The following is a 23,612-nucleotide window of genomic DNA, read 5'->3' as shown; positions in this document are numbered from 1 at the left end:
GTATTGTAGACATTCCATTTTATACATTTTATACTAGCTACATTATTTAATACATGAGCTTATAAAACTTAATTTGCCATATATCCCTGTATAAAATAATTCCAAACTGATTGACTAAAAATAACTGCCAACCACTTTGGGAGTTTGTTCCAGATGCAGATGTAAGAGCCAATGAAAATAGAGGTGGTTGGAAAATAACGCCTCGATCCCATCCACAGTATGTTGCGCCAAATGATACGTAGCATCATCTGGATCAAATGGTACGTAAGCATCATCTGGATATGTGTGCAATGAAAGTTCAACATTCGCTTTCTGCTACCATTTCTGTCAAGCCGTCTACACATACATTTGGTTGCATACATTCGACAAATCCAACGTATGCACCACACATAACGTTCTGCAACTGCCTCTGCAACGCAATGCTGCTCGGCAAACGCAGCGTTCCATTGGAAATTAATGTACCTCTCATGTACTGTCGGTGTAATCGAGGCGTAAATATTACGTAAAGTTACGTCAACACCGCAGTCTCGCTACAGTAGCAGCAGCACACCCACTGAACGCCCCTGTACCACGACAGAGCTGACATTGAAACAAAGGTAAGATTTTATGCTAGTTTAAGATGTCAACCGAATAAATCTAGACCTTTCGGATCATAGCATGTATATACTTGACTTTCAAAATCCATTCGATCATGAATTCTTACGTGACTGCCCCAAACTGGAAGTCACACCGCGATTTGGGGAGGCCTCCCACTGCAAGCTGCCTGACATAGCTCGCCCTAGCATCAGCAAAGAAAACAGCAACATGCCACGAGATTATCAATTATTCATTGTGTGTAGTACATTCATTGTGTGTAGTGCAGAAATGCGTCGTCTGCATGCAAATAACTGGCCATGCTGTTGTCATTTGCATTGGCCATGTAGTGACAGCTTGATTTGAGAAATATCCGTTATGCTAACTTGCTAGCTAACAACAGCTAGCATTTAGCTCACACATTGATAGCTCAAGAACACAAACGTCGCAGCATTCGTATAGCTAGCTCGGTAGCGAGCTAGTTAGTTAGCGTAGATAAGCAAGTAAGTCAGTAGTTAGTTAGCTAAATGTGGTAATGAGAAGTGGTATCACTACTTGAAAGCAGGCTACCTTCATCTGTTGAATGATAGATTGCTGCCGCTTGTGCTACACTCCCCTTAATTATATGACCAGCTAAAGTGCACTGTATCAGTTACAGTAAGTGTACGTTTAAGTTTCGCAGAGTGGAGTTTATTCTTCCAATGTTCCTGAGAGGTGACTCTGGCAACTAAAGTCTAGTAGTTCATTAGTTGTGGTCAAAATGCAATGCACTATTAGAGGAATGGTAATGAATACTAAGCCATTTTAATGAGAAATCATGACAAATCATCTTTACTCTGCTTGTTATAAGTTGTTGGCAATGCAACCTCTTTCCAACATAAGTCATTGTCATTGATACTTTGAGTAGTGAATCATTTCCATTTTTAATCCTCTCCTCACAGGTGTGAACACGATGGCGGCAGCTTTGCCGGCTCTGGACCCAGACCTGCTCCGGGAGGTCCTGGAGTGCCCCATCTGCCTGGAGACCTACAACCAGGAGCAGCTGCGGCCCAAGCTCTTGCAGTGTGGCCACACTGTGTGCAGACAGTGTCTGGAAAAGCTGCTGGCTAGCACCATTAACGGCGTGCGATGCCCCTTCTGCAGCAGGGTCTCCCGCATGAGCAGCATCTCCCAGCTGGCCGACAACCTCACTGTGCTCAAGATCCTGGACTGTGTCAGCTCCTGCACCACCGCCGGCGCCCTCATGTGCAAGTCCTGCCGCAACCGCCTACCCCGACAGTACTGCCAAGACTGCGGCACGGTGCTCTGCGACCTCTGCAAGGGTGAGGCCCACCAGCAGCAGGGCCACGCTGTCCAGCCCATCCGGGCGGCCGCTGAGCAGCGCCGGAAGGACCTGGGTGGTAAGCTGGCATCCCTCCGCGAAGCCATGGACCACATCCAGAAAAAGAGGGCAGCCATTGACAGTCTGACAAAGAACATGCGGGTAAAGTACCGGGCAGTGCAGCAGGAGTACGCCCGGGCTGAGCTGCGTCTGCAGGAGGAGCTGGGGCGCCAGCGGCGGGCCTTCGCTACCTCCATGGTCGAGGTGGAGAAGCTTAACAGTCAGATCCTGGAGGAGCAGACATACCTGCTAAACCTGGCCGAGGTGCAGGTGGTGTCCCGCTGCGACTACCTGACCATGCAGGTGAAGCAGAGTGACATTGCCCTGTTGGAGGACGACGGAGGGCTGAAGGACGAGGAGGAGCTGGACCTAAGGAGCAGCCTGGACCTGCCTACTCTGATCAAGCTCCAGGACCCTGAGCTGGTGACTACGGAGCAACCCGAGGCCCTGGACGTGGCCCAGCTCACCACCAAACCCTGCACCGTCAACACTGATGAGGATGAGGGGCTGCTGGAGTTTGGGGTTGGTGCCATGTGCAGGGCTGCAGGGGCGATGGGGGACCTGTACAGAGACATTGATATAGTAATGCCTGTAGATGAGGCTGTGTGTGCCTCACCGGGCAGCTTTAAATCCAAGTCCATGGATGAAGGGGGGCCCTCCTCTCCCGGTGATGCCAGGGCTCGCTCGGGGCCACAGCACTGCCAGTTTGTAAAAAAGATGGGTTGCAAGGGTAACCTGCCGGGGATGTTCAACCTGCCAGTTAGCATCTGCGTCACCTCACAGGGTGAGGTCCTGGTGGCTGACCGGGGCAACTACCGCATCCAGATCTTTAACCGCAAAGGCTTCCAGAGGGAGATCCGCCGCAACCCCAGCAGCATCGACAACTTCGTCCTGAGCTTCCTGGGCGCCGACCTGCCCAACCTCATCCCGCTGTCCATCGCTATCACGCCTCAGGGCCTCATCGGGGTCACCGACAACTACGACAACTCGGTCAAGGTATACACCACCGACGGCCACTGCGTGGCCTGCCACAAGAATCAGCTGATCAAGCCCTGGGGCATCGCCGCCATGCCCTCGGGTCAATTTGTGGTGACTGACGTGGAGGGCGGCAAGCTCTGGTGCCTGGCGGTGGATCGCAACGTGGGTGTGGTCAACTACAACCGCCTATGCTCGGCCGTGCGGCCCAAGTTCGTGACATGTGATGCAGCAGGCACTGTCTACTTCACCCAGGGGTTGGGCCTGAACATTGAGAACCGCCACAACGAGCACCACCTAGAGGGGGGTTTCTCCATCGGCTCGGTGGGCACGGATGGCCAGCTGGGCAAACAGCTCAGCCACTTCTTCTCTGAGACTGAGGACTTCCGTTGCATCACGGGCATGTGCGTGGACGCAAACGGGGACCTTTTGGTGACAGACAGCGGCAGGAAGGAGATCCTGCAGTTCCCCAAAGAGGGCGGCTTCAACGTGCTCATCCAGGAGGGACTGACGTGCCCTGTGGGCGTGGCCGTCACACAGAAAGGACAGCTGATGGTGCTGGACTGCTGGGACCACTGTGTAAAAGTCTACACGTACCTACAGAGGAGACGTTCCTCCACCTGCTAGGGGCTAAGAAACTACAAATCTAGTGTGTGTATGGGGGTGTGTGTACAGACGGTGGTGAACTGTTGATCTGTCACTTTAAAATAAATGGCTTAATTCCAAACAACTCATGCTCCTCCATGATCTGATCTCTGGTCAGTGCTTAGCAGGTCATATAATGAGCCCATATTCTAATCACTGATCTGTGGTCAGTCAGTGGGACTGGCTAGGAGCAGACTGGAACCAAGCCTGTGTCTATCTAACATTTGAGCTGCCTCGGTTGATTTTTATGAATCACAGCACTAAAGACAGCAATAATGCATCAGTGTTGTCACTTTGGGGGTGGGGGAAACTGGTATGTCAATCAATGTGTGAAATTGTTATATTTTAATTGATGCACTATACAAAAGAGGAGATCTGAGAATTTCTAAGCCTAATGACGTGGCAAGAAAATAAATTGCTAAAAATGAATTGCGCTTACAGGCCTTATCGGTTTAGAAGGAATGTCTCATCGAAAACTTCTCAAACCTAAATGTAAAGGATGGGATCATGGACATGATCACTATAACCCAGCCATCAATAAAAGGTATATCATGTAGTTCAAGTTTCTGACTGGAGTGTTGGGACTCCATCTTCAACCTACAAATGAGTGAAGTTACATGTAGACACAGATCTAGGATCAGCTTACCCGCCCTTAACTTGAACCATTGGTGGGGGGGGGGGACTTCTTCCTATTCTGTAACTTCCAATCACATATCCAGGGATTACATTGTGCTATAATAATGGACATCCTTTATTAATCTGAGGCAAAGAAAAAACACAGTTTCAATGTGATGAACAGCAAAACTGTTGCTCTCTGTCTAAATGTGATTTCATTCACTGGACTTAACTGGAGAGAGATTCCTTTACATGTAATTTTCCTATTTCCTCTGAGTTCGTTTAAAAAAAAAAATATACACACTACTAGGTCTTCTGGATGTTCTGTTTCTGTGCATTATGTGTGTTGAATCAACCTATGTGTCTTTCAGAAGTTTGGCCTTCGGTGGAGGCAGTGACTGTACAGTATGTCTTACTAACGCATTAGACGAGTTTCTGCCTAACTTGTCTCAATTTCATGTTTGTAATGTTGATTATCTATTGAGTGCAATAAACCCAACGTTGATGAAGATTTGCATGTTGTGGTCTCAGATTTATTGATTCATTGTTTATTGTAGATGAATTTGGGGAAATGTAAAAAATGTGTGGTGACTGGTAGCCTAGCGGTTAGTGTTGGGCCAGTAACTGAATCATTGCTGGTTCAAATACCTGAGCTGACAAAGTGAAACTTTGAATATGGGCTCATTATATGACCTGCTAAGCACTGAGGAAAGGCACTTAACCCAAACTTTCTCTAGGGGAGCCGTATTATTATGGCTGACCCTGAAAAACAACACAGTTCACTGCGCCTCTCCTGTCAATAGCTCTTTATACTATAAGCCTTCCTGTGGTAAATTCTTTGGAAGTATCTGCAGTGCAGCAAATTAATTTCATTCAAAGCATGTCTCTTTTGTATTCCAGTGTTTACAATGCATACTTTGAACCCATTTACTTGGTGAAACATTAAACATCCTTTTCATGCTATCCACAGCCCTCACCCAGTCAGTAACCGACCAATTCCATTGTGAAGTTCTCAGTGGTGCAGCATAGTATAGTACAAAAGCCCCTTCAGGTCTTGACTAATTTTTCTGTTGCAGGAAAAACTGAATTATGAATTTCAACTGAAGGAATTCCGAGAGGCTATTCTCTCTGCTTTGTCTCAGGGGCAATGGCCACTTATAAAATCAGGAATCATGTCTGTCATGCTATGAATCATGTCTCTATCTGCAGCGTCCTTAACGCTGCACCATATTGAATAAGCCCAACTTTTGCTCTTTTGTCTCGGATTTAATGAACCAATTCAGACTATTGATAGTCCACTCACCTGGGTCTAAATTGATCACTGACGGGACACCTGAATTACATGTAGCTTCCCACTCTCCCTGCTCACCTTTCTGGTACTGCAGCCAGAGTTGCTGTTGAGCCTTCTTGCTGGGGAAGTAGATGGTGCAGCTGAGCTCGGAGCCGTACAGGGTCTCAGACACGTAATGGCTGCCGTACTGCTGGATAAAGGACAGCAGCTCCTCTCTGTTGCTCTCTGCAGTCAGCGTCTTCAAAACCTTGGAGAAACCTGGGAACCATGGAGGGGAAATAATGTGGAACAAATTGAATTATAGTTATAGTTGAAGCAAAAAAAATGGTTTTGTAAATGCTATATGATTTACTGTATGTGTTTTCTGTGCAGTATGATAGTTTAGCAGTGGTAAGCTTGTAAAATAGTGAAATATATGACAGTAAAATTGACACTTCATACCTGTAGACAAGGTGATGGCGCTGAGCTTTACTTTGTACAGGTTGCTCCTCACTCTCCACTGCTGAACCATGGGATAGCCCATAGCCTCATTAAACTGGGCATCGCCTGCAATGGACATAGACACATATGTATAGTCGTGAATTACTTCCACAATTTTAGTAGGCCCAAATGTTTTCATGCATTGAAAGCTATGGGTAATTTGTGTCACGAGTTTTAGTTACACAGGCACATTTGTAATTGTCCGAAGTGCATTAGCTAGCTTTGTTTCTCTTTCACACAAACACTGTCTGTGTACAGTGTGTATCCTGTTGTTTCCAACAACACTATTTGTTCCCACCCCGTGCGCAATCAATGGCAGATGGCCGCAATAGCTGCAATTGGATTTCCAGCATTAAGGCGTGAGCAATCTCACCTCCGTAATTGCATTACCAAACTATCATGTGTCTGGGTCAGCACAGGGCCATTAGAACACAGGAGTGAAGAGAACAACAACAACAGAATTCCCACTTAAACCTAAATCATTTATTTATCCCCAGTTGTGTTCGGAGAAGAGTGGCAGACCCTTCTGGAAACTAGTCACAGGTCACCAAGAAGCAAAGTGCTGCAGCCAATTCAGCTAATGGACGGAGGCAGTAGTCCTGAGGAGGGGTTTCAAGCCAACTGACAGAGTAGTTTCATTAAATAGTACCCGCAAAACGCCAGTCTCAACGTCAACAGTGAACAGGCGACTCCGGGATGCTGGCCTTCTAGGCAGAGTTGCAAAGAAAAAGTCAAATTTCAGACTGGAAAATAAAAAGAAAAGAATAAGATGGGCAAAAGAATACAGACACTGGACAGAGGAACTCTGCCTAGAAGGCCAGCATCCCGGAGTCGCCTCTTCACTGTTGACATTGAGACTGGTGTTTTGCGGGAACTATTTAATGAAGCTGCCAGTTGAGAACTTGTGAGGTATCTGTTTCTCAATCTAGACACTCTAATGTACTTGTCCTCTTGCTCAGTTGTGCACCGGGGCCTCCCACTCCTCTTATTATTCTGGTTAGAGATAGTTTGCACTGTTCTATGAAGGGAGTAGTACACAGCGTTGTACGAGATCTTCAGTTTCTTGGCAATTTCTTGCATGGAATAGCCTTCATTTCTCAGAACAAGAATAGACTGACAAGTTTCAGAAGAAAGTTCTTTGTTTCTGGCCATTTTGAGCCTGTAATCGAACCCACAAATGCTGATGCTCCAGATACTCAACTAGTCTAAAGGCCAGTTTCATTGCTTCATTAATCAGGACAAAACATTTCAGCTGTGCTAACATAATTGCCAAAGGGTTTTCTAATGATAAATTAGCCTTTTAAAATTATAAACGTGGATTAGCTAACACAATGTGCAAATGGAACAAAAGAGTGATGGTTGCTGATAATGGGCATCTGTACGCCTATGTAGATATTCCATTAAAAGTCAGCCGTTTCCAGCTACAATAGTCATTTACAACATTAACAATGTCGACACTGTATTTCTGATCAATTTGATGTTATTTTAATAGACAAAAAATGTGCTTTTCTTTCAAAAGTTTGGGGTCACTAAGAAATGTCCTTGTTTTTGAATGGCAGTGTGTTGTATAATACTTGTATAAGTGTCCAAAGAATGAGGCACACACACACACACACACACACACACACACACACACACACACACACACACCTGTGAGGAGTTGTAGATTTGACAGTGGCTCAGACAGCACTCCTCTACACTGCTCCTCCACAGGCAACGGGATGACCATCAGTCCATCTGCTAGCTGGGGGAAGTCCTTGATGAAGTTGTTGTCCCTGAGAGACAAAGAGAGAAAGAAAAGCACACACACACAGAACAGTCAGCCCTGTCAGACAACATTGGCTTTTCATCTCCATCGGAGTCTGTAGTAAGATAGTGTGGCTTCTCTCCACTGTGTTTCAGGTGCTCCAACAGAGAGACAGGTGGTGCTACCTGATAGTGTTAGACACAGTGCAAGACCCCTGACTAGAGATGCACAGCTACCGGTAATTTACCAACATTACCGGAATCTTCAGTAATTTTGGTAATGAACAGGTAATCTATGTTAACTTTGGTAATTTAGACTTGAATACATTTTTTTAAAGTATTCATATAAAGAATGTATTTTTAAATCTGTGTCCAGGAGATATCCAGTAGTTCTAGTGAATAGACCATGTGATTGAAGAGAAAATAGGCTAATTAATGATAAAATCATCTAATCAATAATGCTATTATTTTCAATTAACTCTGGAACTCTTCCAACTATTGACTTTTTTTTCACAACTGCCACCAGTTTGGCACCAAAACATTTACAACAAAGACATATTGAGGTAATAAAATATATATATATATATTATGCTTAAACCTTCATATTAAACACCAATGGTATTCACTAAGTTGATGGCTTATATTTAGGATAATGTTTTACAGCTTTGTCATTCTTGATTTTTTATTTTTCTATATATTTTACAGGTGATAAGGCCACACAGAGGGCCAGAGATAATTACAGACACCTGTGATCATCAGAAGTACCCCCAAAAAGGCCACTAGACGTCATCTAATAAAATTCCAAAGACTTGAAAGCTACCAAAATGATGGTAGTTTACTGGTAAACGTAGAACATTTCCAGTAATATACCCTCCCTTTGCAACCCTACTGCTGACTCTGCATCAAACAACACCTTCATATTCTCTCATTACAATGACAATGACTGGGTTACCAGACAGCAACAGGAAGGATTACAGAGGCCATAAAGAAACGGGATGTTCTGTCAGGTTGAGTTGAAACTACTAGATACAGTTGAAGAGTGATATGTAATGGCTTGGGACTGTTACCGCAACTAGCTGGTTGGATCAAGCATCTCAACAGCATAGTAAGGAGACATATTGTTGTGTGATAGTCGTGTGATAGTTTAGAGGTCTAACTGGGGAGAAAGACACCAGTGTCTGGTTGCAGTAGTATGGGGGAATTGACTGACTGTGTGGAGAATGTGAGAGAGTGTGCCGGTTGGCTGCCCTTTTAAAGACTGGTAACAGGACAGGGACCTGCAGGGAGAGATAAGCTCTGCCCTGGAATCCTCTGCACTTCTGTCTCTCTCAGCTGGAGAAGGAATGAGAGGGAAGGGGGCAGGGAGAGGGATATGGAGGGAGGGAGGGAGGGAGGGAGGGAGGGAGGGAGGGAGGGAGGGAGAGGTCGACAAATTAGATAGAAAGCGAGAGAAGTCAAGAAAGGAGGGAGAAAGGGAGGAAAAGGCAAGTCCAATGCCACAATCCAGGCTACTCCTCTAACCTAGAAAATGGTTTTTCTACTTCATACTTCTACATTCCCAGCTTTCATACTTCTCAATTGCATTGACCCTTTCTTTAAATCAGGGGTGTAGGCATTGGTAGGCCTGAGTGGACACAGAGCCACCCACTGGGAAGCCAGGCCCACCCACTGGGAAGCCAGGGCCACCCAATCAGAATGAGCAAAAACAAGCTTTTTTCTGGCTAAGCCCTTCTTTAAATCTGACCTTCCAGACTGAAAAACACAAGTGAGTGTGATGATGCAGTTCATGTTATACACATGGTTATACATGCTATTGTGCTGAACATTATTGGGTTATGGAGGACAGCAGACACACAGACAGACATAGACCCATAATACTCTTTCATGGTGACTGGAACATGTCTCAGAGAAAAGAGTGGTCAGCTTCTCTTTCACATTCATTTTACATCTCTGTATGGTTTGTGCTAGACATTTACATACCCCACCACCCACCAAAGCCTGCATCTTCCTGCTAAACACGGAAGAGAGCCTCTTTGAGCGGACAAGGATAGCGTGCAGCAATTGCTCTCTGCTGTCTCAGCATGCTCCCTGGTGACTCTCCCTCTATCTTTTCGTCTCATCTCTGAGCTGTTCCTTTTCTCGCTCTATCTGATTCTCACTTTCATGTGTTCTGTCTACTTCTGTCTACTCTCCACCTTCCCTTCGTTGTCTTTCAGGAGAGCTTTCCCCCCAAACCGCAGAGGCTGTTAGAGGCAATCACAGCCTCCTTTTACCCCGGGACTGGAGAGGAAACTCAAGGGCAGAGAGGAGAGGTGCCGTAAAAAAAAAAACGAAGATCCCCCCCCTGCTGTGCTCACAGAAACCATATATCGATTACCAAATTAAGTCAGAGAGAGAGCTGGGAGCTCGGTGCGGAACGAGAACCTAGAGGGACATGGCCCCTCCGATATGAAGCTTTATGGATTTTTCACACCCAAACAAGACTGTGTCCTTATCGCCCACCTGGGCACCTTATTCATTCCTTTATTTACTTTGCAGTGTGTTTTGGCCAGGAGAGCAACAGTGGAGCGAGAGGTCTTTTTGCTGCTCATTATTGGAAAAAAGTGTTATTGTTTTGTATCAATACTTTTATTTATTTATTTCACTTAATACACTGCTGGAGAAGTGGCAAATTGGGTTAAGAATGAGAATGAGATTGGAAGTGGCACTGGTAGATTCTAGATGCGCCGTTCTCTCTAAAGAAAAGTGGATACAGTGGAGTGGTTATCACATTAGTGTGATGAGACTCGCTTGCTGTCGTCGGGTTCTTGAAACATGACAGAGGAGATGCCAACATAGATGAAACACAATGGTGGATTAAGGAGAAGAATTAACCCAGCTTTCAAAACAGACTTTCAATTGGCTATTTATAACATATATCTCCTCTATCGTTCCCTTTCCCTATCCATTCAATAAGTCATTTTCAGCAATATTGTTGGTGAATAGCTGTTTCCAAGCTGAAATGCAGGAGCAGCAATTACTCATTACAATATTAGCTTTAAAAGCAGAGTGTCTGTAAGTAGCAGACAATAAAAAATATACATAACAAAGCAGACAACAGGATGGAGTGAGGAATGATGAGTTATTGATGAACCCCCCCCCCCCCCACCACCATTACACACACACACACACACACCTAGCCACCTGTGAGGTTTATAGTGTAGTCTGTATGCGTTCCACTGTTGTGAGCATAGTATGTTACCATCCTGTATGTTTCATTCAGTACCCCTGTGTGTTCATTAGGAGGGCTGAGACTAAGCTGTCCTGCCCAGCTTTATCCCTGTGCTGCCTACATGCCTCCAAATGGGCTAAACTCTCCCCATTTAAACAAGGGCCTCCATGTTGAGTTGCGCACAAGTTGCTGTTGCAATGAGACAGACAATAGGTCCAGTGTTAATAAATATTCAGGCCCACGCGTCGATGTGGAAATATGAACAACTTTCTCCATTTCTTTCTATCTAGCACATTCGCACACAGCCACACACAGGCGCACACACACGTAACATTCCTGACTATAATAGCTTATTTGAAGCTGTACTATTTGTGCTAGACATTTCCCACCACCCACCAAAGCCGGCCTCTTCCTGCTAAACACAGAAGATAACCTCTTTGAGTGGACGAGGGTAGTGTGCAGTGATTGTTCTCTGCTGTCTCAGCACGCTCCCTGGTGACTCCCTCTATCTCGCTGTCTGAGCTCTGAGCTGTTCCTTCTCTCTCTCTCCGCCCACAATCCACCTTTACTGGGCCTGTTAGTAATAGGCACGCAGGCTCCTTGGGGCTCTGAGTAACCATACCAACTTCAGCATTCTGTACCATACAAGAGCTAGTCTGTGTGTGTGTGTGTCCATATTGATTTTATATCTAGGGAGGGGGAATTAATACGAGCACAATGTACACAGCCGGTCAAAAGTTTTAGAACACCTACTCATTCAAGGATTTTTCTTTATTTTTACTATTTCCTACAATGTAGAATAATAGTGAGGACATCAAAACTATTAAATAACACATAAGGAATAATGTATTAAACAAAAAAGTGTTAAACAAATCTAAATATTTTTTATATTTGAGATTCTTCAAAGTAGCCACACTTTCCCTTGATGACAGCTTTGCACACACTTGGCATTCTCTCAACCAGCTTTATGAGGTAGTCACCTGGAATGCATTTCAATTAACAGGTGTGCCTACTTAAAAGTTAAGACCCAGAGTTACCTCTGCTGCAGAGGATACGTTCATTAGAGTTACCAGCCTCAGAAATTGCAGCTCAAATAAATGCTTCACAGAGTTCAAGTAACAGACACATCTCAACAACTGTTCAGAGGGGCCTGTGTGATTCATGCCTTCATGGTCAAATTGCTGTAAATAAACCACTACTAAAGGACACCAATACTAAGAAGAGACTTGCTTGGGCCAAGAAACACGAGCAATGGACATTAGACCAGTGGAAATTTGTCCTTTGGTCTTGAGTGCAAATTGGAGATTTTTTCCAACAGCTGTGTCTTTGTGAGACGCAGAGTAGGTGAATGGATGATCTCTGCATCTGTATTTCCCACCATAAAGCATGGAGGAGGAGGTGTTATGGTGTGGGGATGCTTTGTTGGTGACACAGTCTGCAATTTATTTAGAATTCACACTTAACCAGCATGGCTACCACAGCATTAGGGTTAGACATCCTCCTCCCTCCTGCAGGCTCATCCTGACATGACCCTCCAGCATGACAATGCCACCAGCCATACTCTACAAGGCAGGAATGTCAGTGTTCTGCCATGGCCATTGAAGAGCCCTGATTTCAATCCCATTGAGCACGTCTGGGACCTGTTGGATTGGAGGGTGATGGCTCGGGCCATTCCAAGAACTGGCAAATATGGTGCAGTCCATGAGGAGATGCACTGCAGTACTTAATGCAGCTGGTGGCCACACCAGACACTGACTGTTACTTTTGACCCCCCCTTTGTTCAGGGACACATTATTAAATTTTTGTTAGTCACATGTCTGTGAAACTTGTTCAGTTTATGTCTCAGTTGTTGAATGTTATGTTCATACAAATATTTACACATAAGTCTACTGAAAATAAACACATTTGACAGTGAGAGGACATTTCTTTTATTGCCTAGTTTATTACATTTTTATCCCATAAGTATTGAAGGCAGTGCAACGTTACAGCTTTCTTATATAGCCAGTAGCTTCCCAATCTAGGCCTATCTGAAATATGAAAATGTTCAATATAATTGCCAGGAAGTCTATTGTTCTGGCAAAGATGAGTCCGCAGCAGATTGCTTAACTGTATTTCATATTGAGAATATAAACATACTATTTTCTTCAGGCAAAACCAGAGAAAATGTTTTCTGTTCACTAATCTAGATATGCGCCCCCACCTTCGTACGCAAAAGCTTATGACTGGTCTTTCGTCAACAGTCAAGATACCCAACATTTTGGTTCTGAAGCACAAATTAGATGTTATTGAGACATGAATTTTGTGCAATACCGTGGGCGTATGGTAGGAACCAGATCAAATAGGCAAAGACGTAAATATAAAATTGAAATGGAATATGTAGCCTATGAAAAATGTATTTTTTTCACCTACAGTTTCACACTCGCAAACGCCCAAAACCTCTTCATAACCCCCCGGGGGTTAGAGCCCCCAGTTCGAGAACCACTGTGCTATATCTTCAAACTCCATTGCTACACAGTCATTCCCCTCTTAAGATGTCCTCCCACGCATTGGTGAAATGATCCATTGCCAAATTATGTTTCTCCCGCATCCTAATACCCACCCTTATTAGATTATATTGGCCAAGGCGAACGATGATGTGCTCTCATGGGTATATAATCATAGAGTCCAAAACCACCTCTTTATACACTCCTTTAATACATAATTAATGAGAAGAAAGAGGGATAGGGGAGGGAGGGTGGATTAAATGTGGTGCAATGTGTGTCTCGGCCACTAGAGGCTACTCTTTCTCTGTATGGTGTCCACAGAAAGGCCCTAATAGGTTTCAACAATTTGCCCGATAATACAGTATCAACGTTTGGGCAACCTGAGATCACATCCAGACAGAAATAAATATTGTCATTGTGATATTAGCATTTTATTTGTTTTGTTCTCTTTCTCTTTCCTTTTCTACTTCTGTCTTTCTCTGGCTAACAGACGTCACACATGCATTTATAATCTTTAATGATTTGAGTTGGATTCAGAAGAAATTTAATTATTACAAAATATATTTTATTCCCTCCATTTCGTGGTAACAAAACAGAACAAACGACACAAAACACTAAAAAGGTAATTTAATCCTATTCCTTTTTTTTTTTCATCACTTCTCAATTCAGCCATTTCACTGTTTTAAGGCGTTTCCACTTGTCCCTTTTTGCATCCGGGAAGCACTTCATGACAGCCTCTGTGGAGGGAAAGCAACAACTAGAAGATAAAAAGCACAAAAAACAGTAAGGGGTTGGGTTTGGGCTCATAAAATTTAAATAAATAAAAAATCTATATAAATACGTACAAATCTTACCAGAGTAAATTGAATAAGAAATCCTTAACCATTAATGCCCTATTTGCAATGATTGATTTGAAAATTCAATTAAGGGATAGGTTAACTTTTTTACACACATTTAGTCAGATAGTTCCTTACCCTGAAAGTAAGGCCAGTAGAAACTGTAATCCATGATTTAGAGTTGTTTAAATAGCCACTATTAACTTGAGGGGATTTTGGCCACAAACATTGAATTTTGACTAACTGCCCCAATCACCACCCATAGTTTTTTTGTTAGCCATCTGACTATAAGGTCTAAAAAAAAGTGAACTATGCCTTTAACATGCAGTGTTCGGTTTTCCCCAGGCATAATGAGACCCATGTCATCCAAAAATATATAATTTGGAATCATCTGTCCATTGAATATTCTTCCAAGAGTCTTGATGATCATCCAGGTGCTTTTTGGCAAACACGAGTCAACCTTTTGGACGACATGGGTCCTATTATGCCTGGCAAAAACCAAACACTGCATTCCACAGTAAGAGCCTCATTACAAAGGTCAAGCATGGCGGTGGTAGTGTGATGTTTTGGGGATGTTTTGGTGCCTCAAGGACCTGGACAACAAGCTTTAACAGAAGGAACCATGAATTCTGCTCTGTATCAGAAAATTCTACAGGAGAATGTCAGGCCATCCATCTGTAAACTGAAGCAAGACAATGATTCAAAACACAAAATCAAGTCCACATGAAAATGTCTAAAAATAAACAAATTTGAAGTTTTGGAATGGCCTTGTCAAAGTCCAGACCTAATCCCAATTGAGATGTTGTGGCAGGACTTAAAATGAGCAGTTCATGCTTGAAAACCCACAACTGTCGCTGAGTTAAAGCAGTTATGCATGCAAGAGAGAGTCAAAATGAATCCACAGCAATGAGAAGACTGATCAACAACTACAGGAAGCATTTGGTTGCAGTCATTGCCGCTAAAGTTGGCACAACCAGTTATTGACTGTAATTACTTTTTCAAATAGGGGAATTGGTAGTGCATAACTTTGTTAATAAAATAAGTATATACAGTTGAAGTTGGAAGTTTACATACACCTTAGATAAATACATTTAAACTCAGTTTTTCACAATTCCTGATATTTAATCCTAGTAAAAATGTATTGTCTTAGGTCAGTTAAGATCACCACTTTATTTTAAGAATGTGAAATGTCAGAATAATAGTAGAGAGAATTATTTATTTCAGCTTTTATTTCTTTCATCACATTCCCAGGGGGTCAGACGATTACATACACTCAATAAGTATTTGGTAGCATTGCCTTTAAATTGTTTAACTTGGGTCAAACGTTTCGGGTAGCCTTCCACAAGCTTCCCACAATCAGTTGGGTGAATTTGGCCCATTCCTCCTGACAAATCTGGTGTAAGTGAGTCAGGTTTGTAGGCTTCCTTGCTCGCACATGCTCTTTCAGTTCTGCCCACACATTTTCTATAGGATTGAGGTCAGGGCTTTGTGATGGCCACTCTAATACCTTGACTTTGTGGTCCTTAAGCCATTTTGCCACATCTCTGAAAGTATGCTTGGGGTCATTGTCCATTTGGAAGACCCATTTGCGACAAAGCTTTAACTTCCTGGCTGATGTCTTGAGATGTTGCTTCAATATATCCACATCATTTTCCTTCCCCGTGACGCCATCTAGTTTGTGAAGTGCACCAGTCCTTCCTGCAGCAAAGCACTCCCACAACATGATGCTGTCACCCCCGTGATTCACAGTTGTGATGGTGTTGTTCAGCTTGCAACCCTCCCCCTTTTTCCTCCAAACATAAGGATGGTCATTATGGCCAAACAGTTCTATTTTTGTTTCATCAGACCAGAGGACATTTCTCCAAAAAGTACAATCTTTGTCCCCATGTGCAGTTGCAAACTGTAGTCTGGCTTTTTTATGGCGGTTTTGGAGCAGTGGCTTCTTCCTTGCTGAGGGCCTTTCAGGTTATGTCGATATAGGACTCGTTTTACTGTGGATATAAATACTTTTGTACCTGTTTCCTCCAGCATCTTTACAAGGTCCTTTGCTGTTGTTCTGGGATTGATCTGCACTATTCGCACCAAAGTACGTTCATCTCTAGGATACAGAACGCATCTCCTTCCTGAGGTGTATGATGGCTGGTCAAATGGAGTTTATACTTGTGTACTATTATTTGTCTAGATGAATGTGGTACCTTTAGGCATTTGGAAATTGCTCCCAAGAATGAACCAGACTTGTGGAGGGCTACAATTTGTTTTCTGAGGTCTTGGCTGATTTCTTTTGATTTTCCCATGATGTCAAGCAAAGAGGCAGAGTTTGAATTGTAGGCCTTGAAATACATCCACAGGTACACCTCCAATTGACTCAAATCAGGTCGATTAGCCTATCAGAAGCTGCTAAAGCCATGATATCATTTTCTGGAATTGTCTAAGCTGTTTAAAGGCACAGTCAACTTAGTGTATGTAAACTTCTGACCTACTGGAATTGTGATACAGTGAATTATAAGTGAAATAATCTGTCTGTAAACAATTGTTGGAAAAATGACTTGTGTCATGCACAAAGTAGATGTCCTAACTGATTTGCCAAAACTACAGTTTGTTAACAAGAAATTTGTGGAGTGGTTGAAAAACGAGTTTTAATGACTCCAACCTAAGTGTATGTCAACGCAAAATGCAACAATTTCAAAGATTTTACTGAGTTACAGTTTATATCAGGAAATCAGTCAATTGAAATCAATTCATTAGGTCCTAATAGATTTCTCATGACTGGGAAAAAATAAATGCATTTGTTGGTCACAGACACCTTAAAAAATGTAATGGTGGATCAAAAAAAACAGTCAATATCTGATGTGACCACCATTTGTCTCATGCAGCGCCACACATCTCCTTCACATAGAGTTGATCAGGATGTTGATTGTGGCCTGTGGAATGTTGTTCCACTCCTCTTCAATGGCTATGCAAAGTTGCTGGATATTAGAGGGAACTGGAACACTCTGTCGTACACGTCGGTCCAGAGCATCCCAAACATGCTCAATGTCTGGTTAGAATGCAGGCCATGGAAGAACTGTGACATTTTCAGCTTCCAGGAATTGTGTACAGATCCTTGCGACAATGGGCCCCAGGATCTCGTCAAGCCTTTTCTTTGCATTCAAATTGACATAGATAAAATGCAATTGTGTTAGTTGTCCGTAGCTTCAACCTGCCTATATCATAATCCCACTGCCACCATGGGGCACTCTGTTCACAACATTGACATCAGCAAACCGCTCGCCCACACAACGCCATACACATCGTCTGCTAATCTGCCCAGTACAGTTGAAACTGGGATTCATCCGTGAAGAGCACACTTCTCTAGCGTGCCGGCGGCTATTGAAGGTGACCATTTTCTCACAGAAGTCGATTACGATGCCGAGCTGCAGTCAGGTGAAGACGCTGGTGAGGACGACGAGCACGCAGATGAGCTTCACTGAGACGATTTCTGACAGTTTGTGCCGAAATTCTTTGATTGTGTAAGCCCACAGTTTCATCAGCTGTCCGGGTGGCTGGTCTCAAGACAATCCTGCAGGCGAAGAAGCCGGATGTGGAGGTCCTGGGCTGGCATGGTTACACGTGGTCTGCGGTTGTGAGGCCGGTTGGATGTACTGCCAAATTCTCTAAAATGACGTTGGAGGCGGCTTATGGTAGATACATGAACATTCAAATCTCTGGCAACAGTTCTGGTGGACATTCAGCATGCCAAAACATGAGACATCTGTGGCATTGTGTTGTGTGACAAAACTTCACATTTTAGAGTGTTCTTTTAGTGTCCCCATCACAAGGTACACCTGTGTAATGATCATGCTGTTTCATCAGTTTCTTGATATGCCATACTTGTCAGGTGGATGGATTGTCTTGGCAAATGAGAAATGCTCACTAACAGGGATATAAACAATTTTGTGCACAACATTTGAGAGAAATACGCTTTTTGTGCATATGAAACATTTTGGGGACCTTTTATTTCAGCTCATGAAACATGGGACCAACACTTTACATGTTGCGCCTATATTTTCTTCAGTGTATGTTATTGAAATATATTACCATATATTTTAAAATGTATGTCACATTTATATATGGGTTTTAAATATATGATCATATATCTTAAAATATACTGTATGTCACATTCTTTGGTATATGGCCATATATTACTTTTCTGTATGGGAGCTGTGCTAATCCATTGGAAGTCAAATTCCTGACCCTTTATTGGACTCTTAAATACCACATTGTATCATAACCACTTTCTTCACAGTGAATGGAATATTTACAGAGTCAGATCACTACAATGCTGTGCTGAAGGAGCTTTGTCTCTTCATAAGCCACACACTGGCACCCATTCAAAGCAGAACGAGGGCAATGATCACTATGGCTGCCGACAGCTGTAGTTGTTGTGCAAATGGCCGTGTGAACAAGGGAGCCTGGTTGTGAATCCTGATTAAACCACATGTGTTCTGGCAGTGGGATCAGAGCAGCACTCAAGCCCCAATGGAAACCATCAGAAATATCACCAATGACGTATCTAAACCCCCGATAGCTGATGCTATGTCTTGGCCAATAAGAGCCTTTTTCTATTGTATTTATTATGGATCCCCATTAGTTCCTGCCAAGGCAGCAGCTTTCCTGGTGTCCGGCAGAATTAAGGCAGTTATACAATTTTTAAAAAATTACAGTGCATTCATTACAGAATTCACAACACACTAAGTGTGTGCCCTCAGGCCCATACTCCACTACCACATATCTACAACACAAAATCCATGTGTACGTGTGTGTTAAGTGTGTATGTTACCATGTGTATGCATATGTGTGTGCCTATGTTTGTGTTAGGGGTGCTGTTAACATACTGCCATTATCAAAGCCTCCTTTCAAGGCTTTGATTAATGGAAGTGAATCAGGGAAAAACGATATTCCCACATTAAAATAGCCAACTTGTCAACAAGGCAACGATGTGAGACATATCGATGCAGCCAGCACCAATTCAAGGGATGTAAAAAAGACATTTGATATGCAAGTATCTAAATAGTTTTTGGTCTATTTTGAGAGACAGACTGCTCCTGGCAGATTGTGGTACTGTGTAGCCTAACCATTGCAGGGCATGTAACAGTCAGTGTATGCAAGCTAGCTTACAAAACGATAACCCATTGTTGATGTTATTAAGCATGGATGAAGTGGTGATTCATGTGTACAATTAAACTGCTTTTCTAATGGTCCTTTCACAACTGTTGAACAAATATTGTGCATTGACAATTAATGTAGTTAAAGCTAGCAGCCAGCCAAGTACTACAAGACATGATGTATAGAAAAAAGAACCCAGTGTTTTTTTACAGTCTATGAGTGAACCATTGATGTATACAGAGAAGAGAGTCGGTCCAAGAATTGAACCCTGTGGCACCCCCATAGAGACTGCCAGAGGTCCGGACAGCAGACCCTCCGATTTGACACAATGAACTCTATCAGAGAAGTAGTTGGTGAACCAGGCGAGGCAATCATTTGAGAAACCAAGGCTGTCGAGTCTGCCGATGAGGATGTGGTGATTGACAGAGTCGAAAGCCTTGGCCAGATCAATGAATACGGCTGCACAGTAATGTTTCTTATCGATGGCAGTTAAGATATCGTTTAGGACCTTGAGCGTGGCTGAGGTGCACCCATGACCAGCACTGAAACCAGATTGCATAGCAGAGAAGGTATGGTGAGATTTGAAATGGTCGGTAATCTGTTTGTTGACTTGGCTTTCGAAGACCTTAGAAAGGCATGGTAGGATAGATATAGGTCTGTAGCAGTTTGGGTCAAGAGTGTTTCCCCCTTTGAAGAGGGGGATGACCGCAGCTGCTTTCCAATCTTTGGGAATCTCAGACGACACGAAAGAGAGGTTGAACAGGCTAGTAATAGGGGTGGCAAAAATTTCGGCAGATAATTTTAGAAAGAAAGGGTCCAGATTGTCCAGCCCAGCAGATTTGTAGGGGTCCAGATTTTGCAGCTCTTTCAGAACATCAGCTGAACGGATTTGGGCGAAGGAGAAATGGGGAAGGCTTGGGCGAGTTGCTGTGGGGGGTGCAGTGCTGTTGACCGTGGTAGGAGTAGCCAGGTGGAAAGCATGGCCAGCCGTAGAAAAATGCTTATTGAAATTCTCAATTATGGTGGATTTATTAGTGGTGACAGTGTTTCCTATCTTCAGTGCAGTGGGCAGCTGGGAGGAGGTGTTCTTATTCTCTATGGACTTTACAGTGTCCCAGAACCTTTTTGAGTTAGTGTTGCAGGAAGCAAATTCCTGCTTGAAAAAGCTAGCTTTGGCTTTTCTAACTGCCTGTGTATAATGGTTTCTAGCTTCCCTGAACAGCTGCATATCACAGGGGCTGTTCGATGCTAATGCAGAACGCCATAGGATGTTTTTGTGTTGGTTAAGGGCAGTCAGGTCTGGGGAGAACCAAGGGCTATATCTGTTCCTGGTTCTAAATTTCTTGAATGGAGCATGTTTATTTAAGATTGACAGTGATGAGTGGAGGTCGTTTGACCGCTGACCCATTACGGATGCAGGCAATGAGGCAGTGATCGCTGAGATCTTGGTTGAAGACAGCAGAGGTGTATTTAGAGGGCAAGTTGGTTAGGATGATATCTATGAGGGTGCCCGTGTTTGAGGCTTTGGGGAGGTACCTGGTAGGTTCATTGATAATTTGTGTGAGATTGAGGGCATCAAGTTTAGATTGTAGGATGGCTGGGGTGTTAAGCATGTTCCAGTTTAGGTCCTAGCAGCACGAGCTCTGAAGATAGATGGGGGGGAAATCAGTTCACATATGGTGTCCAGAGCACAGCTGGGGGCAGAGGGTGGTCTATAGCAGGCGGCAACGGTGAGAGACTTATTTTTAGAGAGGTGGATTTTTAAAAGTAGAAGTTCAAATTGTTTGGGTACAGACCTGGATAGTAGGACAGAACTCTGCAGGCTATCTTTGCAGTAGATTGCAACACCGCCCCCTTTGGCAGTTCTATCTTGTCTGAAAATGTTGTAGTTTGGGATTAAAATGTCAGAATTTTTGGTGGTCTTTCGAAGCCAGGATTCAGACACAGCTAGAACATCCGGGTTGGCAGAGTGTGCTAAAGCAGTGAATAGAACAAACTTAGGGAGGAGGCTTCTAATGTTAACATGCATGAAACCAAGGCTATTACAGTTACTGAAGTCGTCAAAAGAGAGCGCCTGGGGAATAGGAGTGGAGCTAGGCACTGCAGGGCCTGGATTCACCTCTACATCGCCAGAGGAACAGAGGAGGAGTAAAATAAGGGTACGGCTAAAAGCAATAAGAATTGGTCGTCTAGAACGTCTGGAACAGCGAGTAAAAGGAGGTTTCTGGGGGCGATAAAATAGCATCAAGGTATAATGTACAGACAAAGGTATGGTAGGATGTGAATACAGTGGAGGTAAACCTAGGTATTGAGTGATGAAGAGAGAGATATTGTCTCTAGACATCATTGAAACCAGGAGATGTCATTGCATGTGTGGGTGGTGGAACTAATAGGTTGGATAAGGTATAGTGAGCAGGACTAGAGGCTCTACAGTGAAATAAGCCAATAAACACTAACCAGAACAGCAATGGACAAGGTATATTGACATTAAGGAGAGGCATGCTTAGTCGAGTGATCAAAAGGGTACAGTGAGTAGAGAGTTCGGTTGGGGGTCACAGCGATTTAGACAGCTAGCCAGGCCATCGGTAGCAAGCTAGCATAGGATGGAGGTCTGTTATTAGCCACTTCTTGCGTTCCATCAGTAGATTAGTGGGGTTCCGTGTGGTAGAGGGGATTAATCCAAATCACACACAAAAAAATAGATGTAGTTATAGAGGCCCAAGAAGAAAAATAATAGTAATAATAATAAAAATAAATAAATAAATTGTCCGATTGTCTATTCAGATAGCAGCCGATAAGACAGCTAACGGTTAGCGGGCCGCAGATGGGCGCTCAGGAAACGTTGCGACGGAGGAGCCAGCCGGATAACTCCTTCGGGTAGATAACGTCGACAGTCCAGTTGTGAAGGCCCGCTGGGGCTCCACGTAGGCAGTAAAACGGGTCCTGATAGGTGATTGTAGCCCAAGAGTGATTGATGGAAATCTTCAGCTGGCTAGCTCCGGAATAATTGATGTTTGCTCCGGAATCGACGAAAGCCGATAGTCACACGGATAGCAGCTAGCTAGCTGTGAGATCCAGGTATGAATGTCCAGAGTTAGCGGTTGAAATCCAGGGACATGGAGAGAAAAATTGGCCCGGTATGTTCCGTTCCGAGCCACGCTGCGCCGTACAAAACTGCCGATAGATTTTCGAGCTAAAGGATAGCTGATGACCACAAACCGTGGTTAGCTGAATACTAACGATTAGCCAGTAATGAAGCTAACTAGCTTCTGATTAGCTTCTGGATTAGCTTCTGGCTAGCTCCTGGCTAGTTTCTTGGAGGATTACAGATTTGAGGTAAATAATACTTTTTTATAAATATCAATTGGTGAGGCGGGTTGCAGGAGAGTGTTTTGAACATGAGTTTATGGAAAATTTAAAAAATATATATGAAAGGGTATGTGAAAAAAGTTATATATATATATATATATATATATATATATGGGACACGACAGGACGAGGACAAAAGACTTCTGAACTGCTATGCCATCTTGGAATGATGGTTGAGGAATATCATTAGCGCGGTTGAGGAATATCATTAGGGCGGTTGAGGAATATCATTTTGGGCGGTTGAGGAATATCATTTAGGGCGGTTGAGGAATATCATTAGGGCGGTTGAGGAATATCATTAGGGCGGTTGATGAGGAATATCATTAGGGCGGTTGATGAGGAATATCATTAAGGCGGTTGATGAGGAATATCATTAGGGCGGTTGATGAGGAATATCATTAAGGCGGTTGAGGAATATCATTTAGGGCGGTTGAGGAATATCATTTAGGGCGGTTGAGGAATATCATTAGGGCAGTTGAGGAATATCATTAGGGCGGTTGAGGAATATCATTAGGGTGGTTGAGGAATATCATTAGGGCGGTTGAGGAATATCATTAGGGCGATTGAGGAATATCATTAGAGCGGTTGATGAGGAATATCATTAGGGCGGTTGATGAGGAATATCATTACGGCGGTTGAGGAATATCATTAGAGCGGTTGATGAGGAATATCATTTGGGCGCTTGATGAGGAATATCATTAGAGCGGTTGATGAGGAATATCATTAGGGCAGTTGAGGAATATCATTAGGGCGGTTGAGGAATATCATTAGGGTGGTTGAGGAATATCATTAGGGCGGTTGAGGAATATCATTAGGGCGATTGAGGAATATCATTAGAGCGGTTGATGAGGAATATCATTAG

General features: G+C 43.5%; 2 protein-coding genes across 3 annotated transcripts in view; one reads left to right on the top strand and one right to left on the bottom strand.

Moving 5' to 3' along the window:
- LOC135544450 (astrotactin-2-like) overlaps positions 1-23,612 on the bottom strand; it is a 501,862-nt gene that overhangs the window by 117,527 nt on the left and 360,723 nt on the right. For both annotated transcript variants that reach the window (XM_064972062.1, XM_064972063.1), the window contains 3 exons: positions 7,611-7,735; positions 5,922-6,026; positions 5,559-5,738 (listed from right to left, as the gene is read on the bottom strand). In XM_064972062.1, coding sequence (XP_064828134.1) covers positions 5,559-5,738; positions 5,922-6,026; positions 7,611-7,735 — 410 coding nt within the window. The remainder of the gene's footprint in view (positions 1-5,558; positions 5,739-5,921; positions 6,027-7,610; positions 7,736-23,612) is intronic.
- On the top strand, positions 525-4,700 carry trim32 (tripartite motif containing 32). Its single transcript, XM_064972065.1, has 2 exons — positions 525-596; positions 1,515-4,700. Exon 2 carries the CDS (start codon positions 1,526-1,528, stop codon positions 3,554-3,556), a length of 2,031 nt encoding a protein of 676 aa, XP_064828137.1. The 5' UTR covers positions 525-596; positions 1,515-1,525; the 3' UTR covers positions 3,557-4,700.

The sequence above is a fragment of the Oncorhynchus masou genome, chromosome 8 (genome assembly GCF_036934945.1).
Source record: "Oncorhynchus masou masou isolate Uvic2021 chromosome 8, UVic_Omas_1.1, whole genome shotgun sequence".
In the NCBI taxonomy this organism is placed as follows: Eukaryota; Metazoa; Chordata; class Actinopteri; order Salmoniformes; family Salmonidae; genus Oncorhynchus; species Oncorhynchus masou.
This window is presented reverse-complemented; position numbering and strand designations above follow the sequence as displayed.

What these genes read in the sequence shown, in the direction of transcription:
- trim32 (XM_064972065.1), top strand. Translation starts at nt 1,526, where the DNA reads ATGGCGGCAGCTTTGCCGGCTCTGGACCCAGACCTGCTCCGGGAGGTC.